The following is a 17334-nucleotide window of genomic DNA, read 5'->3' on the forward strand; positions in this document are numbered from 1 at the left end:
TTTTTTTTTTTTTTTTTTTTTTTTTTTTTTTTTTTGAGACAGAGTCTGGCTCTGTCACCCAGGCTGGAGTGCAGTGGCCGCATCTCAGCTCACTGCAAGCTCCGCCTCCCGGGTTCCCGCCATTCTCCTGCCTCAGCCTCCCGAGTAGCTGGGACTACAGGCGCCCGTCACCTCGCCCGGCTAGATTTTTTTTGTATTTTTAGTAGAGACGGGGTTTCACCGTGTTAGCCAGGATGGTCTCGATCTCCTGACCTCGTGATCCGCCCGTCTCGGCCTCCCAAAGTGCTGGGATTACAGGCTTGAGCCACCGCGCCCGGCCTTTTTTAATGTTTTTTAAAACGTAATTTCAACTTTCATATTTTAGGGGGTATATGGGTAGGTTTGTTACCTGGGTATATTTCATGATGCTGAGGTTTGGAGTAAATTGATCCCATCACACAGGTAGTGAGCATAAGACCCAACAGTTTTTCTACTGTTCCCACCTTCCTCCCACCCGTCTCAAGTAGTCCCCAGTGTCTATTTTTCGCATCTTTATGTCTATGTGTACTCAATGTTTAGCTCCCACTTATAAGTGAGAATGGGCATTATTTGGATTTTTACCTTAAATTTTATCATTTTAAACATCTCTACATTTAATTTTTATATTTGGAGTTAGAGGATCTTACCCAATTAAAAAGGAAAATAAGTCATCTCAATCAGGTTTAGGAATAGAGTCCCAAGTAATTTTGGCGGTTGCCTTCCATTTCTTATTGCATTTCTTATTAGCCAGAGATAGTGGCTGGGATTTAGGACAACATCTTCAGATGTCAGTGGGCTTCATGGTCCTGGCTGCCACTGTGTTGAGGATCCCAAAACTTAGAAAAACAATTGATAAGACAGCCTCATATCTGGTTTGGATCAGTATTATCAAATTTTTCTGTCTACTAATGGAAGTCAGCAACCTTTGCCCATGCAGCAACATTTTTAACACAATTTTGTATTCAACTCAAGTTATAAAGATCTCTGGACTTGATGAGAATCCTGCATTCTTTTCATATTCCTTCTAACTGTTGGCATCACTACTCTTTTAGATATTTAAATGACTTCAGTGTGAATTCTGGATATGTGTCATGTCTTAGTTTGACTATGTGGTTTCAACTTCTTGTGCTTCTCAGACAAGGTACTGTGTCTACCTCAAACTCTCTAATTTTATTTATAAGCACAGTAGCTTATGGTGAATATTTTAGTCCAAAGCTAAATCAACCAATGTATGAGCTGACCAACTGAATGTCTCTTAATTAAAAAAGAATGGAAGAAAACTGCTTGGAAGCAATAAAGCATCCTACAAGCATATGCATATTCTGACACCATTATGAACCATTTTAATTTCATGAATTAAAATTTATCTGATTTATCTAATTTAATCATAATATATAACTTCTAATGGGTCTTGTAAATATTTTTGCATATTTACGCATAATATTCTTAATTTTGCCTCATTTTTAAATTGAAATATTTTAAGTGTTTACAAGCAAATTATCTGTGAAAATACCTCATCTTTTGAGAGGGATAAGAGCTAAGATGTCAGAATGTTGAATCTGGTTTAATAAGAGCTCCGTATATATTAGGTGTTTAATTTTTTCAAGAATAGATAACAATATGTTGCATATTTACTAGGCATTTCATAGAAATAAGTACACACCTGTGCCCTTCTTTCTTCCACTGATACATCTGTAGAGTACATTAAAATCATTTTAAATAAATGCTACAGACACTCAGAGAAATTTGTCAGATAGGCTGCCTATTAAGCATCTGGAAATTAATAAATTAAGTGAAATGTTTAAATAATTTACATCTTCATTTTCTGAACTTTCATAAGTTGTTAAATGTTTCCCATAATTACAATGGCAACATTCATTACAACTTGAAGCTTCCAGATAGGAAAGAATTAATCATAGGTTCTTACGGACCCCACTTTTTTGTTGAAAATTTCTATATTTTTTGTTTCTTAATTTTTTAAATTTTTTATTGATACATAATAGAAATACTTTAGGGTACATATGATAATTTAATACATTCATAATGTGTAAAGATCAAATCAGTGTAATTGGGAAAACTATCACTTTAAATTTGTGTCTTTATGCTAGAAACATTTGAATAACTCTCTTCTATTTACTTTGAAATGTACACTAGATTATTGCAAACTATAGTCTACTTATCTATCAAGCACTGGGTCTTACTTTTTCTATCAAACTCTATATTTGTACCCATTAATCAACTTATCTTCATGTGGTTCTGATAGTTATTAAATAAAGTTATCATTGCTTGTCAAACTTAATTAATATTAATAATTAATATTAATAATAAAACTCATATTAATAAATTTAAATAACTGGAGACTAAGGGGATAAATCACTTACCGATCTTTCCCTGGGAATTGTAACCAGTGGAGAAAGACAGAGAAAGTAAATGTAGGTCTCAGTTTTACCAGAGGATACGATGTAATTCCCAAATTTTAGAGCTCACTGCTTAAGCCAGACCTTCCCTCTCTCTCCAGTAGATGTGAGTTCTGCCTGGAGACAGAGAGGCAAAGAAAGAGCATGGGGCCCTCTGACGTCCCCCGCAGTGAGCATCAGAGGGTAGATCAGTCCTGTCTCCATGTGGGAGTCTGACAGTACCTGCCAGACTTTCCAGAATCTTCCTTTAGGGACATGGAGACAGGTAGAAACCCTCTCAGTTTCCTAAAAGCAAACACAGTGAGAGAAAGCAATTATCCCTCCTTCCCTGTAACTACCTTCTCCAATATATAATATTTGTACATAGAAATATCTAAAAGCATGGACGTCAGTGAACACATTTTCTTCATATCAAAATTCCCTATAATAGTTAACAAAGGATGGTCTTGTAAGATATTTTTCAGGCATGAACTTTTTAGTTTATCTTTTTGACATACTCAATATTTAGCTTTTAAATATATGAATGAATATAAAGATAGGATTACATATGGTAAATTACTTTTAAAATTGTTAAATGCCCTAATTTTTTATTACTTACTTTTTATTGTACATATTTAAGGTGCACAATGTGATGTTTCAATATACATATAGAGAGTGAGATAAGGAAAAAGAAATGTCTTGAATATTTTTAATTATTTTGAAAGTAATCTAGATTTGCTTTCTCCATGATATGGAAAACACCAGAACTGAGGAAATCCCAGGCCAATAGAACATAGATCTTCCTGGCTCTGATGCTAGGGCTACTCAAGTGTATCGAAATCACAAAAAGTTAAAGATGAAAGGGACCCTGAGGATGACCTCATTCTATCTCATTTTACAGATGAGTTAACTGGGAGATCATAATTGACATGGCCTCAGTCGCAGATGACCTTAGCAGTGGAATTAGGGTTAGAGCACAGGATCCTTGATTAATCACTGATCCAGGTCAGCACTATGTGTGCGTGGTGTGCTAATATTTCAGCATAGGATTATAAGGAAGTGATTTTAGCAGTTATAGATCTGAGTGTGCACTCTAGTCCAATATGTACAGAATGGATACATGTACTTTTTCCCAAGTAACTACAATTTGTTAATGACCTTTTAGGGGACATAATTTGTTGAAGCTACTCCATCTGAAATGCCTTTATAAATTAATTGTAGTGTTTTGTATTGTGGTGAACTGCAGTCAATATTTTATGAATCCATATTTTGTTAATGTTTGGTCAGAAGAAAAAATATTTGATAAATCAATTTTCAACCAAATGAAATGTTTTTTAAAGTTCATTTCAGCCCCAGAGTACTATAATTTTTATATGAACTCTGTGAGTGAGTTTACTTTATGCCATCCTAGGTCAATATGTGTAAGATGACTTTGTTTTTCCTAATTTAAAACTATTTCTGAGTAACTAACAAATGTCTTTTGAAAGTAGGCCTCCTGAGGTAACAGGGTCTCTTGAAGAGTTCATCTTTTTTTTTCTTATTTTGTTTAAAATCGCTAAATTAGTTTCTTTCGATTAAATATGTTGTTATATTAAATAAATCTATGCAATTCATTATCCTCGAGGGAAATGAAGCCTTTTCAGTGATATGGTCAAGCATTCCCATGAGTCTGCTTGAAAGCTTGTAACTTACAGTGAATGCATAGCTACTAATCCTTGCTTAGCTGAACACAATCTGATGGAAGAAAAGTAGGACAAAAAGATCAATAGGACATTTACATACCTCCTCATATAAGCTCCATGTAAATATAAGTGATTATAAAACTGTTGCTTCCTTCTTCACACAAGGTCTCAATTTCTAAAATATACCGCTAACCACTGTCTAGTCACAACGTGAACACTATTTTTCCAGGTAGAATAATATATAAATATTATAAATAGTTTAGGAAATAATGCCATGACATTGAACTATGAAACCAATTTTAAAATAATTATTCTCAACAGGTAAATACATCACTAAATTATGTTAAAAGAGAAAATTTTAAAACTTCTTTTTCTATAATATGTATAAGAATTATAAATATCCTCTATTCTTTATTTTTGTACCTTATGACTTGCTGGAAAATAGATTACCATTTCAGAGCTGATTTATTACTGGCAGGTCCACAAATGCTCGACTTGGTTTCGTCTTGTGGCTATGGAAATGAGTATGCCAATCCATATGGTAACTAATATGAATGTATGTTAAATCCATGGCTCATTCAAATTTTGTCATACAATAGTTTTCAATTAAAGAAAATTTACCATACATCACTAACATCCTTATTAACTTAGCTTCCTCTATAAAGGAAAGCAACAGTTGCTATTTTTCTTAATTTATTTAATTGAACCATGAAGTACTATGTTTTTATAACACTATGTAGCAGTGTTACTTGTATTAGTTTGTTTCTAGTTTACGCCAACAAAAATGTAAATTCTCATAGTATTATTGTTATTACCACTAATGATTCAAATTATATTATGTATGTAGACTCTATGGGATTTGTTATATCATAATAGAGTATGACCTTAAATGTTGCAATATAAAATTAGACATTGTTAATTTGGTAAAATCAGTTTGAATAAATTGGATCATCTTTGTTTCTTAAAATATATTAATATAATGGCTCCTGATGGCTGTGAAAATTATCTCTAGGAAAACCAATGGACTTTGTTGGATTCCAACTTCAGTAGTCAAGATGAGCTGTCCCCAAGTTACAACTAGTTATGGTATTTTTGTTAACCTTTTCTTTACTAAAACTGATGTATGAATGTTGGATCTAGATGACACTGAAAAGGCAGTAATTTTTTGTAGTATAACCATATTGCATTACAGAACTTTGAATAACAGTGGCCTGAATTTGCTTTCTTTTAGTTATAGCAGTCTCAGGAATCAGAATTAAAAGAACTCTAGGAGGCCTGGAGCGGTGGCTCATGCCTGTAATCCCCACACTTTGGGAGGCTGAGGCAGGCTGATCACTTGAGGTCGGGAGTTCCAGACCAGCCTGACCAACTTGGTGAAGCCCTATCTCTACTAAAAAATCACAAAAATTAGCCAGGTGTGGTAGCGCGCACCTGTAATCCCAGCAATTTGGGAGGCGGAGGTGGGTGGATCACTTGAGGTTAGGAGTTCAAGACTGGCCTGGCCAACATGGTGAAACCCCATCACTAGGAAAAATACAAAAATTAGCTGGGTGTGGTGGTGTGCGCCTGTAATCCTAGCTACTCAGGAGACTGAGACAGGAGAATTGCTTGAGCCCGGAAGGTGGAGGTTTCAGTGAGCCAAGTTTGCACCATTACACTCCACTCCAGCCCAGGAAAAAAAAGAAAAGAAAAGAAAAGAAAAAATACTCTAGGAAATAGTAACAACATTTATTTCATCTTACTTTTTGTTTATTATTAGCAAATCCCGTAATGCTGAAGAATTTTTGCCTCTACAGGTTTGGGATGAAAATCTTGCGAAATCGGCAGAGGCTTGGGCCGCTACTTGCATTTGGGACCATGGACCTTCTTACTTACTGAGATTTTTGGGCCAAAATCTATCTGTACGCACTGGAAGGTAGGAAGTAGTTTCACTGATGCAGTTCATCCATATGGCTTTATTAATTATGGACTCTAGAAGGGAATTACATCAGTTTCAAATAATATCAACAAATACCTATTGAATGCTCACTATGTGTCAGGTACTAATGCTTGGTCTACGAATATTTTAGATGTCTTCCAGAATTATTTAATTGGGTTAAAGTGCCAGTTCCCCTTTTCACCCTTGGAACACCTTCCCTTAGCCTGGACTTTTCTTTGAGCTCACAGAATCTTAGAAAGGGTTAAGCCTGTGCTGTATCTTGCCCCCTCCATCTCAGGAAAAAGCTCCATGACTGTGCAGAGGCTGTGTGTGTGTATGTGTGTGCATATGTACATGCATGAAACTTTCCCATAGTTGCATATACCTGCGTATACCTAAATGTATACAATAAAAATGTATGCATTTTCATATGTTTATACACACACAAATACATGCAGGTATAGGCAGCTATGGGAAAAGCTATTCCAATTTGCTAGGATAATTTTTCTGCCACTGTGCAATGTCATTATCCAACATTTCAAAGACCCATCTCCCCCAAATAAGGAAGGAAAATCAACTGTGCTATTATTAAAACTAAGGGAATTCAAACTGAAGTGAAAAAAATGCACTGGGTTCTACTATTGTGACTACTTTTATACATCTAATTCTGAATTGCTTATAAAATTCTGATGGAGGAAGTTTTCGACATGGATTAAATAAGACATTGATGATTCCTGAAATTATTTGCATTTTCTTTGTGGAATGACCAGACACATGTTTAGACAAATACAGAATCACTTACTCCAGCCCTGGCCATTTCCATGCTTGGCCCCACTTGGAGGAATAGAGGACCTGACTAGGTGGTGATGGTGATTGTGAGGGGTGGACGTGCTCTTGGATCATCATGAATAATCTGTAAAAAGAATAATCAATTTACAGTGTAACATGAGTCCCTTATATATTACCACTGCTGCACTCTGATTTCTTTATTTTCTTGATATGCAGATATCGCTCTATTCTCCAGTTGGTCAAGCCATGGTATGATGAAGTGAAAGATTATGCTTTTCCATATCCCCAGGATTGCAACCCCAGATGTCCTATGAGATGTTTTGGTCCCATGTGCACACATTATACGCAGGTTATTTCAATGACCTTATTCATTTTTGATTCATACTTTTAAAATATGCTAATACTATTTTGGTGGACATGCATTGTCTTAGCTCTGACGTCTGTAATAGTATATTGGTTTATTTTCACAGATGGTTTGGGCCACTTCCAATCGGATAGGATGTGCAATTCATACTTGCCAAAACATGAATGTTTGGGGATCTGTCTGGCGACGTGCAGTTTACTTGGTATGCAACTATGCCCCAAAGTAAGTACCAGTTTGGATTCTGTTTCCTGGATCCTTTAAAGATGGTAAATATCCCTAGGCTGATAGGTATCTGTGACAGGTAAGTGAGTAGGACTTAGCTATAATGGCCTCTAATCTTCAAATCCACCATCCTTCCAATATTTCTGAAAAAAGGATTAGCTGAAAGATTACTTTTCACAAAGACGGGGATTCTAGTCTAAAATTGTAGGCAAAGCAATTTGAAATGCTGGGGCCCGCTAAATTCTCCTTACCATAGGTTTTAATTATGGCAATTGTAAAATAAACACTGTACCACACAAGCTTTTAATAACTATATAAAATAAATGAAGAATCTTCCGTGATATTCTCATCTATCAGTACAAAAATGTTGGCTTACTCTTATTTTTTATATTTAAAAAATTCATAATTTAATCCTAGGGCATACATAAAATGGATTATGGAAATTTATCAAACATTATAAGATATAGCCGTATTCGTGAACATTCTTTATGAGGATAAACATTTATCAGCATTTGGTAAAATGCCTCTTGATTACAATAACACTTCAGATGATAAAATGTTCCAATATTTATACACAATTCTGTTCCCATTTGGAATAAATACCAAAATGTGCAAAGGATTTATGACATTGCTAGTGTCTTCCAAAGTAAGTCTCAAACAAAGATTTTCTCCAGCTATTCCAACATGGGGAGGGAATGAGAAAATGTTTCACAAATAACTGCATTACTCATTTATGTGGTAGTATGCCAGTGGCAGTGTTTTTACAAAGTCAGAAAAATAGTGATTCTCCCTGTGTTCCCCTCTTCATAATTATTAGAATAGGAAGATTCAGAAACTAGACTGTGTCTACGTTATTTAAAAAAGCATTAAAATTGTACATTTATATGAAAGTTTTAGTTTTACACGTTGTATTTTCCTATGAAACCTTTACCCTTTCTCCCTGACATAAATAGGCCAGTTGATACCCAAATAGTCTAAGAGATTTTTGTTTCATTTATGTAACTATTCATTTTTGGCCCATAGTTATAATTTTCTAATGTTATCGGTGAGATATATTATTGCTTTATAGGTCCAAGAGATTAAGATATTACATTAACATGCTACATTTCAGTTGTAATAAAGAACAATTTTTCTGAAAACTAAGTAATGAAGAAGGTTTTCAAGTCCTGATTGGTAGCTGAATAATTCTTCCAAACCTAATATGAAATTATGTCAAGTCTAACTGTTATTCAGTGGGAAAAAGAGAGAGGGAGAGAGAGAAAGAGAGAGAGAGAGATAGAGAAGAAGGAATTGAAGGAGGCAAAGAGATAAGTGAAAGAGAGAGAGATAGAGAAGAAGGAATTGAAGGAGGCAAAGAGATAAGTGAAAGAGAGAGAGAAAGAGAAAGAATTTAGTTAGAATAGCATAAAATGAAAGAATGAATAGTATAAATGTATAAATTGGCTGATTCACTGTTTTGAATATAATTATCCTCTATTCAATAAAATCGGACATTTACGTAACAGTTTATAGTATAAAATATGTAATAATTTTACTTATAATACAATTTTATTTCCAAGTTTCTGTTTCTAAAAATATGTGCTCCAAAAATGTGTGAAAAACAAATCGACAAAAAAGATGAAATTAAGCATATGGGCTTGGCCCATATGCTTTTATAGCTTTTGGTAAATGCATAGAGGGAGGGCCGGGTGCAATGGCTCACTCTTATAATCCCAGCACTTTGGGAGGCCAAGGCGGGTGATCACCTGAGGTCAGGAGTTCGAGACCAGTCTGACCAACATGGTGAAACCCTTTCTCTACTAAAAATACAAAATTAGCTTGGTGTGGTGGTGTGTATCTGTAATCCCAGTTACTCAGGAGGCTGAGGCAGGAGAATTGCTTGAGCCTGGGTGGTGGAGGTTGCAGTGAACTGAGATTGCACCATTGCACTCCAACCTGGGCAACAAGAGCAAAACTCTGTCTCAAAAAACAAAACAAAACAAACAAACAAACAAAAAACATAGAGGGAAATAAGATTATGAATGGTACAGTATTAGAATAAGAGAGCGAGCTACACTCATAAGATAATGGGTTCCCCTGGAACCTTTTTGAGCAAGCCTGTGATGGCATCAAAAGTATGCATGAGGAAGCTTATCCTTAGAGCATAGTGTAGAATAAATTTAATAGAGGTGGGCAGTCTTAAAATCCCATCTCGTTTTGTAATATGAATAAAAGTTTTTCATTTTAAAGATAGATTTTCCTGTATAGATTTTTTATAGATAAAAGTCTGAATTTTTAACTGACTGGTTGATCAAGATATTTTCATGTCTTACTTACATGACTCTTTATGAGTCACTGCTGGGTCTTAGTTGGGTCTTCAGGAAGATGAGGACCACTTGTTTTACGTTTTAGCCTCTTAGCTATTGTTGTCTTATCTTCAACCCTGACTTTTTACCACCGATAAACAAATTTTCTCCCGACCATTCCATTGTCTTCACATTGCTGTCTATATTGCTATTTCTTAGTATTCTAGTTACTTATCACCACGCTACTGAAAACACATTTATTAACTTTTCCTTTATAATTAAAAGAGCAAAATAACAGTATGACATTACGGCTGTTTAACACTGTAAAGTGGAGATTTTGGTTTATTGTTATGATAATGGTTATCAACACAGTGAAGGAAAAATATTGATAACACAAAGTAATTCAACTAGATAGGCTCAGTATTATCAAAAATCTAATAGCACTAATTTAAAACAATTAGTAGCTATGAATTTGCATATGAAATAAAACTTCTGAAATCACCTTTAATTGTTCCTGAGAGACATTATGCTCTTAATATGAGAATAATGGTATATTGGTTTATACCATTACACCATATATGAGGGTTTTCACGTCTCATTTTATGAAGATTGGGAATCTAAAATACTTTACAGCTTTAGAAGCAAATCTCCTTTTACTGATGATAATATATATTTTGTGTATATGATAACTTGTTACTCATTCCATTACTTTTAAGTCTCCCAGAAAATATTAGCTTGTTTTTATAATCATCCTTAGATGAGCATTAGTATGAGTTTAAAAGGAGTAAGTTTAAGGGAATATGGCCTGAGTATGTGCTCCAGAAATCTGCTGTAGAAGGAGAGCGATTTGAGTGGAATGAGCCTGGTGTCCCAGGACTCTGTGTCATCAGGTGTTGCAGGGAGAAACTTCTTATCTGTAAATTAACATAGCATTAACAATACTCAGATTACATTTTAAAAGCAAGATATACAGAATAAGTTACTACTGAAATAAGAAATGATTATAACTTTCGGTGACTTTCTAAAGCAACTTCTCAAACAGATCATCACATGTTAATACATATGAACATATGGCTTAAGGACAATCTACTTGTAAAAAATGGATGGGTTGCATTAAGGCTATCTTTTTTCTTTTCCCCCCCTTCTAGAGGCAACTGGATTGGAGAAGCACCATATAAAGTAGGGGTACCATGTTCATCTTGTCCTCCCAGTTATGGGGGATCTTGTACTGACAATCTGTGTTTTCCAGGAGTTACGTCAAACTACCTGTACTGGTTTAAATAAGCTTACCTTTTCCTCCAGGAAATATAATGATTTCTGGGAACATGGGCATGTGTGTGTGTATATATATATATTGAATTTTGCACATATTATACATATTTTGTGCTAATCTTGTTTTCCTTTTAGTATTCCTTTGTATAAATTAGTATTTGTCTAGCATGTTTGTTTAATCCTTTGAGATATTTGAAACATCAATTTCTGTTTTCTGACCTCTAAGCCTAAATTAAGATATTGTATATGTAATGATGACATAGTTGATGCATCCAATCCTAAAATTTACATTCCAAAGGAATTATATCATTATGTTCCTAAGGAATAAGTATATATTTGACCTGTAAGTGTGTGTATGTATACATATACATATATATGTATATGGATTTATATATGCACACAAACATGTAATATGTGATGTTACACGTAGATAGCAATATGATTCAGTAGTCAACTTGAGGGAAATTTTTAAAAAACTATTTTCAGATATACATGAGGTGATGGGACTTCTTTAGCACCCATTTCTATAATACCCACAAAATGTTAATTTGTAAAATAGCACTTAGTGATATCTGGAAATAATAATTTAATTAAGTAACCATGAATTTCATTCTGGAGATATTTTTTCTTATTTGAGTCTGCCAAAGGATAATGCCAACGTATATATTATGTAAATTCTCAAATCATGCCTTCTGCTTACTCTCATTTTATTGAATCAGTCATCATGAGTTGAATGCTTACTACATGCAAGGCACTCTGCTAGTTATGTTCTGATAAAGCAGAGATAATTAGACATGGTTCCTGCCCTCAAGAAGCTCACAAAATATTCAGGAAATAATGCTGACTGGTGATTTTGCTATAAAATTATTTTTGAAGGAAGCAGACACAGCAGTATTTACCTGTACGTGGAGCAAGTAATAAGCCATGCAGTGCAATATATACATAAGGCTTCTGCTTCTCATGGAAATTTAGTTACGGTGCTTGGAATGAGAAGGGGAAGGGAAGAATTAACAAGTGCCAAGATTTCTGGAGCAGATCGTAGAGCTGTGACTTTGGAAAAGAGAAAGTAAGACCGTCAGAAAACTAATGAAGTTCAAGAGAAATAAAATTCAGGGAACAGGTATGAAAAGTGTAATTGCACCTAACTACCAGATGGAGAGCTTCAGAATGGGCTATGCTTAGGGTCTAGTACATCTTGAGGCCTGTCAGCAGGAGGTGAAGGATTTCAGAAAGAGATGTGGAGGTGCTGAGGCCACCTCTATCTCTTTGTTGTTTAGTCTGTCATTGACTCAATCTATGTATCTTCTTGGGTCTTTGAGTATTGTACGAAAGATCCTTCGTGCACCCCACACACAGTCATGATTTTGTTAAAGTAGCCTTTTTCAGATGCTTTTCTAAGGGCTAGTTGCCAACTTTATTTTTGTGTTTCTGTAAAAGAAACATTTTCAGTTCTTCGTTGAGTCTGATCATGGAAATCCATTCAAAGTCACTATGAAAATTTTCCTCATGTAATTTGGAAATGCAACATTTTCCTATCATGAAATCTCTTTCAGAGAGGAGAATACAACATATTGGTCCAGACATTTAACATATTGCACTTCAAGTACGTGTGTGTGTGTTTTATTCAGGTTGTGTAATGCTTCCATAGAATTACAGAACAATTAAATATGGTTAGTTCCAGAGTGCAAATAACAGAAGGAAGCTACTTGTTTAAAATTCCATACACATTTGCAGTTTCTTAGGTTGGATACTTTGAAAGATGACAGATCGTTAAATCCATTCAATGGTGAAGAAATACACCATCTGGAGATTGAGTCTACTTCTTGACGAATGACTGGCCCAATTATTCTTATAAATTGAATATGGTGACCAAATGCTTTGATATCATACCACTCTGCCTCTGTGGGCACATATGCAGATGCTACTAAAGATAAATAATTTTGAGATTAAAATGGAGAATAGAAGTAATTACATTATTTAGGTCTTAATCCAACTTTTTTCTAATATATCTAGACAATTGTAGGGGAAGCTCATTCATTGGATATTTGCTTGATTTTATCTAGAAAGTTTTTCCTTCTTCGATTTTGCTATATTCATTCTACAGAAACAGCAATAAGTACTATTAAACAGAAGATGGCTACACTAAGTTCCAGTTTTGTTGCTGAATTGCTTCTGTGAGTTCACTTTTCAGTTCTAAGGAAGAATAATATTTGCTACATATTTCACAGGAGTTCTTATGAAGGTAAATTTACAAGATTAATAAAAATTCATGAATATTAAAATTTTCATTAATATTATGAAACATTTATTTGAGATTAAATTAAATTTTTCACGAGCCCCTCTTTGGCAGGAACTCTGTTTAATTCTTTGTATTTATCCCAGCTTCTTAAATGGTGTAACATAATAAATGTTTAATAAATGCTTATATGAATGGATTTTTAGAATTAACTATAAAGCCAAGAATGGCAACAATTTACAGAAATCCCATCTTTCCATGCTTAAGACAAAAATGTCTTAAATACAAAGTTTTGATTGTATCAAAAATCCAGATAAATCATCAAATATATCAGATTAAGACTAGGGTCTATACACTTAGGCAACAGTCCTTTCTAAACCATGACAAGAACTACAAGTTTATTTATAATTTAACAACTCAGCTGAAAATATAACGGGTATATTTGTTATTCTAATTCTATTTTTTAAAGTTAATAATATAAAGTGGCCATGTAAAATATTTTATTTTCCAGGCTAAAGCAAATGAAAGTTTGCTAGTATCAACACAGCCTGCCATATTTTTCACAGCATGCAACAATGGTGCTAAGATAACTATTTCTCACTGTAATTGCCAAAGGCAGAAAGGGTCTGGGTATAAGCTATTTCATAAGAGCAGCTTTAAATTGTCAGTATTAAGGTTTTCATGTGGAAAGGTATCACTAAAAAAAAAAAAAGTAATTGGCATACGTATTTCATAGCATCAGTCCTCTCTATGGTGTTGATTTTTTTATATGACCAGTAGAAAAATTTTAATATTCTCACAATACAGGTTTGGGGGCTTCCATATCATCAAGAAGCTGAAAAATTATAATTTTAGAATTAAACTGATGAATTTCATTATAGAATTATCTGTGAGTTGTGTAGGCACAGTCTTAATGTTTCTGGTTATGATAGATAAGTTTGCTCAAAAAATGTGGATGAAGTCATTATTGTTCTTACTGTTTTTGCTTCTGTTCAGTTGTCTAAGCATCATCCCTTCTGTGGCCCATCACCCAACAGAGTTGCCCTACAAATTTCATTTGGCAGCGCCATAACATGCATTTGAAAAGTTCATGGAAACGTTCATTTGAAAGTTCCATGCAGCTTTAGCACAGAGTTGACCAAACACTAGGGCAAGTTCAGTTTACACAGAATATTTGAATTGAAACAATAGATATTTTTCTCATAATGTGCACTTGTGTGAAACCAACTGATCTACATAATGAAATCGAATACATATTTAAGCCAGTTTACTTGTTCTGTGTTGATGCCGTGCTTGTGAAATATATGCACAAGCTAAACACATAATTTGAATGGGACTATGAAGGAAAAATAATGCTTAGACTTTGGTGTAGGTTCTTCCTGTGTAGCCATATACCCAGGCTCTGCAGTATCAAAGGATGCCAGTCATGACATAGATGGAAGCCCTTACCTACCAAAGTGATTAGGGAGAATAAAGTTACATTTGTCTTAATGTCTAACATTATCTTTGCTTTTATGTTTCATAAAAAATTGTCATTATTTGTGTTGGTGAAACATATAAACATGTCCAATCATTTGAACACATGCAAAACAATTTTTAAAATGATGTTATTGTTCAAATTTGACTTATGAGAGATCAGTAAAAAACTTAGAAGGTTTAACACTTCATTGATTAATGGTGCTGAAAACATTACAATTACCACATATCCTTGCTATCAGTTTTGAAGTTTCTTAGCAATTAAAGTTTTTTATTCAGTGTGAACTGTCAGTATCTGTTCTGGTGCTAAATATATGGTGCTAAATGAATTGTTAGTGTTGATGGCTTTAGTAATGCTCCTTTTATGCATTGTTAAAAGTGTTATCCATTCAATTCCTGATTCAGAAATATTAATAAAATCCTGTGTTAAATTAATCTTTACCAAAAATAGGCAAATTAACTCTTGTTTTAATTCAACAGTCGAAAATTATTTAGGTGTTACAGAATGTAAATATATTTCTTTGGGAGTTATTGATTTTCTTTTTAAAATTTTTTTATAGCTTGGCAATGTCCAAAGTCATATATCACCTAAACTGGTTAGATTGTCTACAACTAATAATGTTGCAGGCACTGGCGCCCTCTGGTGGTTATAAGGACAAATTCTTAATGGCTGCTTGACTTACAGCAAAAGCCATTTCTGTTCCATAAAAATTTGTTGCGCGATATTAGAATTCTCATATATTTCCTAAATCTGACAGCACCTAAAAATGTTTGATAATATTAACATGTATCTAAGAGGAAAGGAGAGTTAATATATTCTGGCACCCACTTTCCTAATAATGCTTTCCATGATTTTCCAGGTCTGAGGCACTTATTAAAATGCTCCTTTTTTTTTTTTTTTTTCTGAATTAGGTATTGCTAAAATATATTTTTAAATTTAGTTAGCTTTATAAATACAATTAGAATTACATTTAATTAACAGAATTATAACTGTCTCACTTTCAGAAGTGATCATTTATTTTTATTTAGCACAGTTCATAAGATAAAAAACATATAGAAAAATAATCAATTTCATATATAAAAGGATTATTTCCCCACTTTTAATTATTGGCCTATAATTTGACAATGTTATTTGGTCATATTATTGAACTAATGTATTATTCCATTCCAAGTCCTTCTAGATTGAAAAATGTATGTAAAAGTTTAGGATTATATCATCTGTAACTAATATAGATAATACTCTCCTGTAAACCTTCAGTTTAGGTATATAATTGGGTGTATCTCTTTTGTGATCTAGGTGTAATCTCTTTTGTAATCTGTTTTGACAGATTTCTGAAATTATGTTAGCATGATCAAGTAAGATTTACCTTGAAGCACTTTCCAAATTGATATTTCCAAACTTATTTTAAAGCAGTAGAACCTTTTCTATGAACTAAATCCCATGCAAAACTCCAATTTGTAGCATACATAAAATGGACTTACTTGTTCCCTGCACCTTCTCCAGTGCCTGGGAATATTCTTCTCTGAGCCCTAGGATTGATTCTACTACACAGAGCAACATTAATCTAAATGGTTTAGCTCCCTCTTTTTTCTCTAAGAACAATCAGCTAATGAAAAAAAAAAAAAAAAATTGAGGGCCTAAATGATTCCAACGGTTGTTTGAAATACTCAGTTCAGTTTGTACGTGTTAGCAGTCTTTTAGTTTGGAGGAGAATTAAATACTGTGCTAAACTGGTGCTTGGATACATACTGCAGCATCTGATGTTTTATTTGACAAACAGAATTTTGGTACCATAATATTTTGAGAATTAGAGATGATTGTGATGCATATATATAAACACTATTTTTTAAAAATATCTAAATATGTCTCATATATTTATATAATCCTCAAATATACTGTATCATTTTAGATATTTTTTTAAACAGATTAATTTGGAGTTGTATTCATTACCTAATGCTGTGGCAAAAACGGTGCTTCTGATGTTGTGATATAGTGTTGTGAGTGTGTACATATATAAAACCTGTGTAAACCTCTGTCCTTATGAACCATAACAAATGTAGCTTTTTAAACTCCGTCGTATTACTTTTCTTTCAATAAAAGAGTATAATTAATTGTGTTGTTTTTGAAGTATATCTAATTGTTTTCTTTATTTTCATAATTTTAAAGTAGATTAGACACTAGATGAACGGGCCTGTTGGATGGACCATCTACCAGTTTTGATGAGAGATAATTCACTTTTCTAAAGCAACAATGATTGTATCTTTAATGCATCACTGAACACCAACTTTTCTATTTTTCTTTCTTCCTTCCCTTTCCTATTTTCTTCTCTCCTTCTTTCCTTCTTTTGCCACTAAATCCCCCAAAATATTTTGAGGTATCATTATAAAAGATATTTCCATGGAGGGAGAAGAAAAGAACATCAAGAAGTCCTGACTCAGGAAAACTGCAGCAGTTGACCATGAATATTTTTTTGTTCCTTCCTAGAGAGGGCGTCTAAGCCTTTCTAAGGGAGAGGCACCATCTCAGGCCACCAATCTGCCCAAGGCTGGAGACTCCCAGGGTGGCTCTTTCTTGTAGAGGGGTAACTCCTTCATCTCTAATGAGATGGTTGATCTCACAGGCCAGCTGAGAAAGACCAGAATCTAGGACTTCATTTAAATTTTTCCTTACCATTG

At 33.9% G+C, this 17334-nt stretch overlaps 1 protein-coding gene across 2 annotated transcripts in view; it reads left to right on the forward strand.

Annotated features, from left to right (window-relative positions):
- PI15 (peptidase inhibitor 15) overlaps positions 1-16786 on the forward strand; it is a 29996-nt gene extending 13210 nt beyond the window's left edge. For both annotated transcript variants that reach the window (XM_025394536.1, XM_025394535.1), the window contains exons 3-6: positions 5893-6011; positions 7020-7152; positions 7274-7389; positions 10823-16786. In XM_025394536.1, the coding sequence (XP_025250321.1) occupies positions 5893-6011; positions 7020-7152; positions 7274-7389; positions 10823-10958 (504 nt within the window). In that variant the 3' untranslated portion in view covers positions 10959-16786. The remainder of the gene's footprint in view (positions 1-5892; positions 6012-7019; positions 7153-7273; positions 7390-10822) is intronic.
- The last annotated feature ends 548 nt before the right edge of the window (positions 16787-17334 follow it).

Source organism: Theropithecus gelada, chromosome 8 (assembly GCF_003255815.1).
Source record: "Theropithecus gelada isolate Dixy chromosome 8, Tgel_1.0, whole genome shotgun sequence".
In the NCBI taxonomy this organism is placed as follows: domain Eukaryota; kingdom Metazoa; phylum Chordata; class Mammalia; order Primates; family Cercopithecidae; genus Theropithecus; species Theropithecus gelada.